The 12,936-nt window shown below is 46.4% G+C and overlaps 2 protein-coding genes across 3 annotated transcripts in view; one reads left to right on the plus strand and one right to left on the minus strand.

The window, feature by feature from the left end:
* LOC106817849 (UBX domain-containing protein 6-like) overlaps nucleotides 1–10,041 on the minus strand; it is a 16,447-nt gene extending 6,406 nt beyond the window's left edge. Inside the window, exons 1-6 of one of the 2 annotated variants that reach the window (XM_014822554.1) lie at nucleotides 9,692–10,041; nucleotides 9,263–9,344; nucleotides 8,509–8,674; nucleotides 7,908–8,080; nucleotides 6,951–7,496; nucleotides 5,214–5,386 (exon numbers count right to left, since the gene is read on the minus strand). In XM_014822554.1, the coding sequence (XP_014678040.1) occupies nucleotides 5,214–5,386; nucleotides 6,951–7,496; nucleotides 7,908–8,080; nucleotides 8,509–8,629 (1,013 nt within the window). In that variant the 5' untranslated portion in view covers nucleotides 8,630–8,674; nucleotides 9,263–9,344; nucleotides 9,692–10,041. Of the gene's footprint in view, nucleotides 1–5,213; nucleotides 5,387–6,950; nucleotides 7,497–7,907; nucleotides 8,081–8,508; nucleotides 8,675–9,248; nucleotides 9,345–9,691 lie in introns of both variants that reach the window. The other variant, XM_014822553.1, reaches the window with a different exon arrangement.
* Nucleotides 10,042–10,158: 117 nt separating this feature from the next.
* LOC106817848 (vacuolar fusion protein MON1 homolog A-like) overlaps nucleotides 10,159–12,936 on the plus strand; it is a 12,845-nt gene continuing 10,067 nt past the window's right edge. Inside the window, exons 1-3 of the mRNA XM_014822552.1 lie at nucleotides 10,159–10,470; nucleotides 11,160–11,347; nucleotides 12,044–12,158. Of these exons, the coding sequence (XP_014678038.1) occupies nucleotides 10,159–10,470; nucleotides 11,160–11,347; nucleotides 12,044–12,158 (615 nt within the window). The remainder of the gene's footprint in view (nucleotides 10,471–11,159; nucleotides 11,348–12,043; nucleotides 12,159–12,936) is intronic.

The following is a 12,936-nucleotide window of genomic DNA, read 5'->3' on the forward strand; positions in this document are numbered from 1 at the left end:
TTTAGATTAGTATTATGGTATTATTACGTTATAATAAGTTTCTGTACTTGGATATATATCAGAAATAGATAATAGGGAATTCGCTATTATCTACTTCTGATATATATATATATATATATATATATATATATATATATACGCTTTACGTCAAATATACAGCATCAAGTATACACAGGTTTAACGAGACTAGATTCAAACTACGCTTCACTTCCACCGCCCTTTCCCGGACGCAAAATTTTTTTCCCACTTGAGTTCCGGACCACAGCCAATCAGCGCACTCCATTCACTCGACTTCCTCGAAGCAACAATGTAAATTGAATACCCCTAAACCTAACCCTAACCCTAACCCTAACCCTAACACGTACCCGAACCCTAACACTAACTATAATCCAACCATATATATAAGAACCATTTATTACAATCTATGGTGGGTCCGGAACTCAAGTAGGAAAAAAATTTCGCTTCCCGGACATCTCATGGAATGCCCCCTTATACCATTACTATTACCAGAGCCCTGTAGACCTGGAGACCTTGAGGCTTTCAACCTCCGTGCCAGGTTCTGTGTGCTGCAGTGGCTAGGTCGAGTGTAGTGTAGTGACCCGAGCAGAAGAAGAAGAAGACGAAGAAGACTTCTACGGTCTCTACTAGAGCGATTCTATCTGTCCATCTCTCATGTTTCTGACCCTTTTCACACACATTCGCTCGCTCATTTTCTCTCTCCTCTTCTCTTTGTTTGAAAATTTTTAAATATTTATACATTTTTGCAACGCTGTTTTAATGGGGGACGCATAAAGGAATCTGCACTCCTGATTTATCTACAACCAGCATTCCATCACAGCCTCAAGAAATTTGCGCAAAACTTCTCTCACATCTCCTGTTTAATATCGATATAATCTGCATAAAAATGTCAAAATGCTTTTAATCAATTTTAATATTAGTACGGTCACTGTATTTTATCGACGATAAAAGCCGGTAGACACGGCTGTTAAACACGCGCGCATCGTACATATCTGTACAGATTAATAAGAAGGAAAATCACAGGCGGATGAATTCATGAAGATTTCGCTCCGCACACTGTGCGCGTGATATATGAAGTGTATGACGTGTAGCTGAGGATTACGCTCACAGCAGCGAAGATTTCCATTCGAGTTATTAAAATTTCGAAATTAATCAATTCCAAAATGGCGCCTATTCCAGTCGAGCTGTGATGCATACTAGCATACGGCATCATCATGTATATATCTTACAACAAGCTTCATGTTATTTTGACGTGTAAACGCTCTTCCGATGAAATCGCAGCGAGGAAATGTTCTAAAGCCTCTTGTCTATATGCAAACATACTATCTACATCTACATCTCTATATATACAGCGCGGGCGCATGTCGGGAGGGTAATGTGAATTTGGGTGATGCGGATATTCCCGTTTCGGAGTTAGCCACTAGAGAAGGGGTTCTTAACCTGTGGTCCATGGACTCCTTTGGGGTGCTTCCGTGGATGGGCTTAAGGAAGGCCGTGAACCAGGTGCATGCAAAATTTCGTGTATATGTGCTTATGTGCATTTTTCTGGGGAGGGGTCCGTAGCTTTCACCAGATTCTCAAAGGGGTCCATGGCTCAAAAAAAGGTTAAGAACCACTGCACTAGAGCGATGCTAGATAGAAACACGTCTCCGTGACTGTGGCTGAGCATACATGCTCAGCATATATATACGGCGCCGCAGCCGCATTACGCGATTATCATAACTTTTGAATAAAAGTTTGACATAAATTTAAAATTAATGTATGCGCAGTCGTTTGCTGCACCTACATGGACAAGCCACCAACCAGACCACCGCGTTAATCAACGAATAAAATAAAAACGATAATTTGATAAACCAAAAGTCCTGAATTTTAATGCTATTTGCTGAATAACACATCACAAGCACGGGCGCACACTCGCTCACACAATCATGAATTGACAAGGAGAGAAGTGAATACGTTATATATATATATAAGATATATACGTTAAAACGCCGCTCCGAAGAACACATCATGAATATATATTGTGTGTTCACACTCACATACATATATATATATATATATTATAAATTAATATATATATATATTATATATATATGATATATATATATATAAACACTATGTATATAAGCATTTTCACATTACATGGAGAGATTAGTGTTGAGGAATATGCAACAGTAGTATGAGAAGACGCTGGCACGTCGCACACCTTCTTTCATTCCAGTTAGAAGCTTCACAAAAGCTCTGCAAAATATTGGCATTTAGCGAACTTCCCAGTCTTAGTCGCTGGCAACAAGGACCACCATTGTTTCCCCCTCGCCAGCGAACACGACTGTGCAGCCACCTGCTGGTAGCCCCAGGCAACACTGTGCGCTCCCGCAAAACAAACGCCTGCCCCTCTAGAGAGACAAGACAGTGCGGACAGGTCGTCACGGCAACGACCAGTTTCAAGCCGCGGCATCAGAGCGCAAATGAACCAATTTCAAAGACAGAGCGCGCCACTAGTTTTGCGGAGTCGCCGTCATTAACGAGACTCTGATCGCGCTCCGACACCTCAAAACATGGTGAACGTCTGTCTCGCTGTCGTCGAGAAAAAAAAAACATGCGAGAGGCGCGACATCTAGGGGTTGCAAATCCGCGAATTAATCTGCGCGCCGAATTCGCAGAACGAACGCGTGGCGGATCGCCCATGGAAGCAGCGCCGCGGCTAACGATCTACTAATTAGGCCTTTTTCTCGTCCGCGGTCGAAAAACATGTGCCTCCCGTCCGACGCCTCGTGAACGAATCGCTGCCAATCTCGTCGTCGACGACGATGACGAGAGAGATGCAGCGCTGACCCCAAACGCCTTACCACGCGCGGAAGATATGGCAGCAGGTGGCGCCACCGTTAGGTCGGTTGCTTGACGGTGCCACTAGGTGTCGCTAGCTGTGCGACAGCCTACAGCATCTGCATCAGACTCAGTAGTTCGGGCGTTCAAGTGTTCGACCTTGACTTGTCCACCTGGTTGTGCATGACTCCTGCAGGACCTGGGAAGAGAACGTGGGATTAGATCGGTCGACAATAACCTCGTGCTGCCATCTAGTGACGATAAAGTGGCAGGACCCTGCGAGAGATCGCGAGGATCAGATGGGTCGACAATAACCCGTGCTGCCATCTAGTGACGATAAAGGTGGCAGGACTTGGAAGAGAATATATATAATCTTAAAATCTATAATCTAAAAATCGAATCGCTACTGCATAGAGGACACGCAATGTATGCCTATACGAGCATGGTTCTGGCACAACTCCATAACTTTAAATATCCATAACTTTTTTATTTTTATCCGATTCTCAAAATTTTTGGACCAATATGAAGATAAATGACAGCAGAACATCATCACATGGTTATCTGGAAATTGAAAAACTGCTCCAAGGTGACTCATTTGGCTATAACCGGTCACATATAGCGACACGCAATGTAAGCCTACCTCCTGGTCCCACGCGAACGAGAGCACGGCCGCCGGCGCGAGTCCAAGCTCGGCGAGCGTTGCCTCATCCTCCTCCGCCAGCGCGCATCCGCGCTTCGCCGTCAGACAAAATGGCTGCCAGTCGTTGAGGAGGTTATCTCGTACGAAGCCGTAGACTGCGCCGCCGCTCGCTCGGTGCACCTGAACGTGCCCTGCCAGAATGATGCCGTCGCGGCAGTCTCACTCGCAGCAGCTTGAAGTTATACTCGAAGCAATACACATAAGCAAGAATGGTAATACACTTCTAACATGCTACTTGATATAATGTATTGCCTACAAATTTATATAATACAGTGGTACAATTTGTAAGAAAACAAGTGCCGCGGAGCGACAGCGCTCATCTACTCTACTGCGGTGACTCTGTGGTGGATGGTGGATCGAGTGAAACCCTATTTAGTCCCAAATGTGTTCACATATACGCCGAAACATGGAATGCACAGGGATGGTATCAGGAACCTTCTCAAAGGAATGTTTGTTGGGATCGTTATGAAAGTTGCCACGAGATGGCGCGTACGTTTAAGTGTCTTCAGATTAAGATGGAAGCTCCCATCGTACGTAGTTAGCAACAACTATTTGCAAGACAGAATAGCGTAAGCACTCATCCATTTACCTACGCAAGCCTACAGGCTGCAATAGAAGCTGCCACCTGTAACAATTATGCAGGCAAAACTACACAGTACAGCAAACACATGCACTGGCAGTAGCACTGGCAGTGGCATACGGTACATGTAACATACTGACAGTACAGAATGCCATAGAAATATACGATTAAGGAGCATAAACCTTCTTTAACCAAATTAGCTTTTGAAATTTCACTGTGACATTGTAGCCTCATACATCCAGGCATGTATAGATTCTACTAGCAAAACCCGGCAGTCAAATTCTTTCTAACAGAACAGTCAACAAATCCATGTTTAACCCTCCTCTTGAGGGTCAAAAAGGTTATCTGACACTTACTCTTCGCACGTCAGCAGAAAGTAGATTTCATGGTCCTTTCAATAATGCCATAAAAATGCTAGGTCACCGCTACAAACAAAAAAGTTTTTCAATCGCTCCGTCAGACCATGTCCTCAGAAAATGTCTAAAAATCTGCCCTGTGCCCATTGACCTTTGACCTGTGACCTCCAATTTCGGCACAGTGATGGCTTTCCTACCATGATGCTATACACCAACTATCACGAGCCTAGGTCGAGCCTGTTTAGATTTGTGCCGCAATTCTGCATTCCTCCCTATACCTTAAGTAAGGAGTGAATGTTCCCCCTTCTTTTTACACTCTTGACCTCTTGACCTTTGAACCCCAGCTTTCGACATCCCAACTCGTGTGACGATCCCCCCAATGTGCCCAAATATCGTGACCGTACGTCGACGGTTAAGATTTGTGCCCAACTGTTGGACAGACGGACGGGACGGACGTACGGAGCACGGACGGAGACGCGGCCAGACGGCGACGGTACGGACACGGACAATCATGCGATTCTACAAGCTGCATCTGACTATGTCAGATGAGGCTAAAAATGGAAAAATCAATGAACAATTTTGAGCTTGGCCCTTTTGCGGGACGGCGAACGGAGGGCAACAAACAATATTTTTATTATGGCCCCAACATGAACATCACCCCCCCCCCTGCCTCCCACTCACTTCTCAGCTCCTATATTCATATTTCCGCCTGTAATCCCTGCCTCCCACTCACTTCCTCAGCTCCTTCTGCTCCTCCCGCTCGCGCATGGCCTTTGTGCGAAGCTGCAGCTGCTTCTCCATGTCATCACTCCTCTGCTTGGCTTCTCGCTTCACCTCCTCCACCGTCAGGTTGAAGAACTCGTCGGGAAGGTCAAACTTTGTCACGTTGCTCGAGGGAGAGAACACCTAATAACAGTACATTAGAGTACAGTCCAGTTTACAGGTTACATACAGGTATTACAGTTACAGCACAGTACAGTACAGTCAGTACAGGTACAGTACAGTAGCAGTACAGTACGGTAAGTACAGTACAGTACAGTCAGTTACAAGCTACAGTACCAGCTAACAGATACAGTACAGGACATTAAATACCAGTGCAGCAACAGTACAGATGCAGTTACATTACAGGGTATTACAGTACAGCTACAGTCACAGCTTACATTACAGTGCAGTGCAGTGCAGTGCATGGTATTAAGCACAGTGCCAGTACATTTGCAGTGTAGCGTAGTGCAGTACAGTAAAGTGCAGAACAGTAAAGTGCAGAAAACAATACTGAGGGCAGTGTTCAGGAGAGCGAGCGCTCGATGAACGAAACGCAGCGCCTCCTGACGACACACGAGGCGCCGCTGTGCGCTCGCTTGTGCGCTCGCCGATCAAAGATGGCGGCCCCATGGAGGGTTACTCAGCAGATTTTAATCGCGAAGAACAACAGTATACTGTTAAAACGACATTAGCAGACGAAAATTGATACAAATTGAATTTAGAATAAATGAATGAATGAAAAGTGAAATAAAGTTTGAAAATAGATTGCAAATTGACGTCAAGAAATGGTAGATTCGCATTCGCGCCAGATTTTCGGTCGCCATCTTGTAAACAACTCGCCGCACTGAGCGAACAGCTTTTCAAACTTGCGCTGCAAACGCTAGCTCGCGCTCGCTCGCGCCAGTGCGTTCAGAAGGCGAGGCTGCCGAGCGAGCGTTCGGTCTCCTGAACACGCCTCAGTCGTCCTTTTACGTAGCGAATCAGATCACTGAATTTAAATCACAACCGTTAACAGCTTAAGAACCACTGCCGCGTGTGAATCTTGGGGCGTGTGGGTGATGATGATGTGTCATCGGAAACATCATTAATAATTGAATTTCATCACAGACTCATGACAGCCACGGCTATTTCTGACGTTTCTGATGACAGGCCTAGGCTTGAAACGCGATTCTGCTTACATCTAGACACGACGCCGTAACCCTGTGACAGCCACACGTGTCTGCCGCGTTGCTACATCGCCGTACGCGACCTTGCGCGTGTCTTAAGCCTAGCGCACACCTGCGATTTTTTCGTGCAACTTGACAGCGATTCCAGAATCGCCGTAAAAATCGCTGTGCAATCGCTACGTCTGCGGGAACGTGCAACTGCAACCCGTAGCGATTCTGGTCGCTTGCGACGAGTTGCAAAAAATCAAACTTGTTTGATTTTGAGCTACTCGTCGCTCCCAAATTTCTCTAGAATTGCTTCGAAATCGCATGCGTGCGCACACGCGGTGACACATCGACCGATCGCTTGCGGTTGCAGGTTGCAGCGACGAGCAACCACAAATCGCAGGTCTGTGCTAGGCTTTACTCTCTCTCTCTCTCTCACTCTATCTCTCTCTCTGTCTGTCTCTCTGTCTCTCTCTGTCTGTCTCTCTCTCTCTGTCTCTCTCTATCTCTGTATCTCTCTCTCTCTCTCTCTCTCTCTCCCTCTCTCTCTGCTTTACCTGCAGGCCACGATCGAGCTCAGGTAGGATGGGTTCTGCAGCCAGCAGGGCCTCGCGCGCCTCAACGAGCCGACCCGTGTCCGCTGCGACCTCCCCTGACATCACGAGGAAGTCCGCCTCGCCGTCCTCGAACGGCAGCGTCTGCTCGTCGAAGCCGACGGCGCGCAGGTACGCAGCAGCGCCCTCTAGCCCGGCGACGCGCTCGCAGAACGCGCGGTTGCCGACGCGCACCTTGCGGTAGCGTTCGTTGCCGGGCTCGGCGATGATGTTGTCGAGGTAACGGCAGATCGTCTCCACGGCAACGCGCGCGCGCTGGCGGTTCAACGTCAGCAGGATGAGTGCGTGGCCGATCGTCGGCTCCTCCTCCGCCTGCGCGTACAGGAACTCGCGGATGCGCGCCTCGATCGCCTCGCGAGGCCCAACCTCGGGCCCCACCAGGGGGCAGCGGTAGTAGACGCCGCTGACGGAGAGCATCGGCGGGCCGTCGAGGTCGGCAGTCCGCGGCGCGGCCTTCCCCGCGGCCATCGCTGCCTTCTCTGCCTCCGCCTGCGAGAACAGCAATGTTACATCACGATTACCTACAGGAATGTTAGCATCCAGGACATGAAATTCAGATTTTTTCGGTGAATGTTAGCATCCAGGACATGAAATTCAGATTTTTTCGGTAACAGCAGTTTTTTTTTTTACTAGCCCTCACCATAATTTACTAGCCGTACAAAGTCTTGCATTCTACTCTCTAATTTATACGAAACCCTACATTCTATGAAATTATCCCTTTACTAGTAGTAGTACTACCAATACTCCCTATACTCCTACCAAGTCATACTTAGTACCAAGTTATATCTCCTACTAAACCTATTTCCCACACCGTATTATCTCCTATTCATCCCCAACACCTATCAATTGCTACAATTGATGATGGTCTGATGAAGGGAGTACCGAGTTCTGTTCTCGTACCTTTGCTAGTTTTCGCTCAGCTTCCAGCTCCTTCCGAACGCGTATCTGTATCGCTGTCGACCCGCCTTTCGCAAATCCCGGTGCAGGGGCCTGCAGTCTTGCTAGGGCTGCATCTGCAGCTGCCTTCTTGGCAGCAGTTGCCTCCTGTGAGCACTGCCTTGAAGGCCCTGCACCTGGATAGATAAGCTCCTACACTTATTGCTAAGTAGGTAACCATATGTAGTGATGCAGAAATGATACCCTCAAAAAGAAGGAGTCTGCAGCAAAATGAAGGAGTCCAGAGTCTGGAGTTCAAAACTAAAGATATTAACAATTTAACACATGTGTTTATTTTGAAGATTCATGCGGTTGCACCTCTGCCAAATTTTCTTTGGACATTTGCTGAAAAAATACGGCGAGGCCGTGCTCTGGAACGAACTAGTTAGTATAGCAGTATTTTCAGGGAGTCATACGGACTCCTACATATGTTAAATCAGGGAGTCCAACAGTAAATCAGGGAATATTTGACTCCGGACTCGCGCTAATTTCGCACCCTGCTAAATCTATGATAAATTGCATTCTTGGAAATACAGAGGAACAATCACATTAGTATTGTCAGCACCTTTCTGTGCGGAACTCTGCTTCGGTGGAGGTGGTACATCGGTCAGCTTGTGTCCCTCTCCAGCTTTCTTGAACTTGATGTCCATCGTCTTTCCCTTGAAAAACTTTCTAATTGCAGCCATTGTCGTTGTCAATTGTCAAAAAATCGGTCCGTGGATATTTACGCTCTAGAAACGACATGTAGATAAAGCAGGTAAGTCACCAGAATAAACCACATGCACACATTGCCTACATACATTGCCTCACTAATAGTTACCAGGGCATAAAATCCAGATTTTTTTGCACCGGCCCAGAGGGCTGGTAACAGCAGTTTTTTTTACCAGCCCTCAACCATAATTTACCAGCCCTCTTTTTTTTCAAAAATAACGATAAGACTGTTTCACCGACTCTTGCTTGTCCGAAAAATGTTGCAGTGCGCAGCATCGCATAGTAGCTGTTGAACAGCCTATAATGCAGATCGTTAATGATGTCCGAAGTGATTTTGTCAATGTCATGTTTCACGCTTGCATTCTCTATTTCAAATTTGTAAAATGTTGATAAATAATGACGTGATATCCTTCTGATAAAACACTATTGCAGGCTATTTGCTCTATAATTCTATAAATAAAAATATAGGTACTCGCTAACACGCCTGAAACCACCGGCTCAGAGGGCCAGTGTTTTGCCAATGTTACTGCATGACCTTCCAAATAATTTGGCGGCATATGCTGGTGGGCCGGTGCTAATTTCGCGCCCTCATACTTTGTCAGACTCACTGCCGATAGCTCATCTCTCTGGGAAGGGAATCCGGAAGATTATGAACCAAATCTAACTCTTCTTCGTCGTCGTGCTTTGGTGCTGAAATATGAAGACAGAAAAATTTGGTTGGACGTTTCTGTCATTCCATATTGCCTATTATTGGAATTCTCTTCCTTTCTCTTTGATTAATTGCAAAATTTAAGCTTTTCCAACTGCAGTATTGATATGTCTCTTCGATCAACTTTTGTTTTTTTGTCTTCGATATAAGTCCTTGAACTTTGAAGACCAATCTTTATTAGGTTACTATCGAACGAGGTTAAATCCATGTACGTACTGTACTTTGTAGTCTGTAGAATGGCAGACTGCCACATGTCATGTGACGCTTAGTCACCACCGCTCTGCGAAGTAGGTTAAATAATAACTTCTAGTCGGTTTTTCTAGCTTACCTCGTTTTAGATACATGTCAGTTATACTCTCGCCATATTTCATCCATGCGGCATAGATTAAAGTTACGTTCACACTGAGAATGAGCAGAAACGTGAACAAGATTTTCGTCTGGAAGTCGTCAGTCCACGAAAACACAGAGTCCGTGATGTTGGCCAGTACAGTAAAGCTCAGCCACTGAGACCTATTACGGCTAAGGAAATCAGTCACGGGAGGCTTTTCCCCAAAGTCTATACCATGATTATCACTCATAACATATGCGAATAAACTTTAATCGATTAAAATAACACCAAAACAACCAATTTCATGCGGAATTTCTGCTTCAGATGATTCGTGATTCGCCCCTAGCCACACAAGCGCCACCTGCTACAATATTGTAGCCAAGCCAATAATGGCGTCTCTACTATAATGTTGATAAAAGATTCCTAACCAATCAAGTTCGTGTTTTAATAAATGGTAACGAGCCAAAATGGCAGCCTCCAGTAGTTCATCAATTTCTAGCTGTTCTCATTCAAAACAACCCCCAGAAAATGATGACATCTCTCGCCTCGCCCCAGGAATAAGCAAGGACAGCGTATTGCTGGCGACGAATTCGTTCGCCGATATTTGCGAATGCTTCAACGAGCAATGCGAACAGTTTCATAGAGTCAAACATCACAGCGGTTCCATTTCAGAACTTGGCCATTCGCTCTCGCGCGAAGGCTCGCAGCCGATCGACGGAGAGGAGGCCACGGAAGATACAGACCTGGAACAAGATGCATGTTTTGTAATAGAGGAAAATGTAGGTCTTACATTATTCGTGAAATTCTTTTGATTACCAAATTAATAAACAAATCATTGCGAATTATTATTTATAATAATGAATTCATTTCTTTAGAGAGAGAGAGTACACTCACTGTACATTGGGCTGATTGGTCCAGAGGTTAGCAATGTCTACGGTTTACTGTGAAGCCTGAAGGTAGTGAGTCCAAACCGTGATCTGATCAGTGAATTTTCTGAAGGTGTAAAAACCTGGCTCTCAACACTGTTGCTGAAGGGGTCGTTGTCGTATCAGGTATATATGTACCCGAGGTACATATATGTATACACAAAGTGTACCAGACTTGTACTACAGAAGTGTACCCTAACCCTAACACTAACCCTAACCCTAACCCTAACCCTAAACATACCTCATATAAAAATATAAACATAATACTAAACAACCTAAAACTACCTCGGGTACATATATGTAGTACCTGATACGACAACAACCCTTTGTGCGGCACTGTTGGCTGTGAATTACACTTACAGTGTGAGTCCCTGGCGGGTCGGGATAACCACGTAAAATCCAAGCTTTTGCCCAGGCATCTAACTAATGTTGGATCCGACATGATACCTTCAAAGCCGAAGCCAACTTGCGACATCCCATAATTCCGCTGTCATGCATTCGTATCGTTGCTAGTAGCACATTTCATTGCAAACCTGCTACAGAATACAGAGAATCATGATGACGATTTCCAGTCGGCAAGTGAAGACCCATCTGATGCAATGTCACGCTCCATCGAAAAGTTACGATTAGTAGAAGAGGAACAAGAGGACATCATAAACAATGAAGAATGGCAGTCGAAAAGGAAGCATGTTTTTATTTTGAGCGAAGCTGGCAAGCCAATATATTCGAGGTAAATGAATGAGCGTAGCATCTAATTTCTAAAGTCTATACACGTGTAATGTACATGTATTCTCTGTATTCTCTGTAATTCTAATTCTATAACATTCTAAACATGTTGTCTCATACTCATTTATATAGTATACTTGCTCGCACAGCGTGAAGAGAGCTAGTTTGGTGCTATCACATTTACTTGCCTTGGGATCATTCAAGTTGTTCGCATTACAGTCCTGTTTGTGTACAAATATGCAATGTTGGTCACTGATAGATAATTTTTTAGTACGAAACTTGATCGTTATTTTGCGAATATATTCGTAAATTTTTCCGATATTTCCTATATTGTTTGAAGTCAGAAGTTGATACAAATCAGCTGATTGAATATGAGAACATGCACAGCCACTGTCCTGAATCAGTATTCACGGACTGTACTCCGTAGCAGTAGCAGTAGTAGTAGTAGCAGCAGCAGCAGCAGTATAGCAGCAGTAACAGCAGCAGCACCAGCATCAGTAGCAGCAGCAGCAGCAGCAGTAGCAGCAGCAGCAGCAGCAGCAGCAGTAGTAGTCTCACCACATTGAATCGATCGTCTCACCCCCATGTCTCAGTCATCGCGCCTCCTACGTCTCATGTGTCTCTCTCTTTTCTCTCTCACTTTCCTCTATCTCTCTCTCTCTCTCTCTCTAGCGCATGCGTGCGCGGGGTGGGGGTGTAGGTACGGGAGCGAGGACCAGCTCGTGACGATGATGGGTGTGATGCAGGCGCTCGTCGCGTGCGTGCAGGACGCGCGCGACAGCATCCGCTGCATCGTAGCCGGCGCGCGCCGCTGGGTGTTCCTGTCCTCTCTCCTACGTCTCACCTCTCTCTCTCTCTCTCTGTAGGTACGGGAGCGAGGACCAGCTCGTGACGATGATGGGTGTGATGCAGGCGCTCGTCGCGTGCGTGCAGGACGCGCGCGACAGCATCCGCTGCATCGTAGCCGGCCTGCGCCGCTGGGTGTTCCTGTCCTCTCTCCTACGTCTCACCTCTCTCTCTCTCTCTCTCTGTAGGTACGGGAGTGAGGACCAGCTCGTGACGATGATGGGTGTGATGCAGGCGCTCGTCGCGTGCGTGCAGGACGCGCGCGACAGCATCCGCTGCATCGTAGCCGGCCTGCGCCGCTGGGTGTTCCTGTCCTCTCTCCTACGTCTCACCTCTCTCTCTCTCTCGCTCTCTCTCTGTAGGTACGGGAGCGAGGACCAGCTTGTGACGATGATGGGTGTGATGCAGGCGCTCGTCGCGTGCGTGCACACACGCATCGCACACAGGTAGCTGCGACTGGGTGTAGACAGCATGGAGTGCAGGAGAAGAAAAGATACGGGGGGACAGGAGTGCGAGGGAGAGGAAGGAGGAGAAGTACAGGGGAGTGAGAGTGAGGAGGAGAGCAGGAAGAGGTAATAAAAACTGTATAAGTTTAAAAATGTAATCAAAAAACAAATCTCTCCTACCCACTGTTCTCTCGCCTCAGCCTAATACACCGCTGAAAGTATCACCAGAAACTACACTGTTCACTCCTAGGCTGCCCGCCGCGGACCAACACCTCAACTCGCCGCTACTAAAAAAACAGGT

This window comes from Priapulus caudatus, unplaced genomic scaffold, assembly GCF_000485595.1.
Source record: "Priapulus caudatus unplaced genomic scaffold, Priapulus_caudatus-5.0.1 Scaffold1893, whole genome shotgun sequence".
Classification (NCBI taxonomy): Eukaryota; Metazoa; Priapulida; class Priapulimorpha; order Priapulimorphida; family Priapulidae; genus Priapulus; species Priapulus caudatus.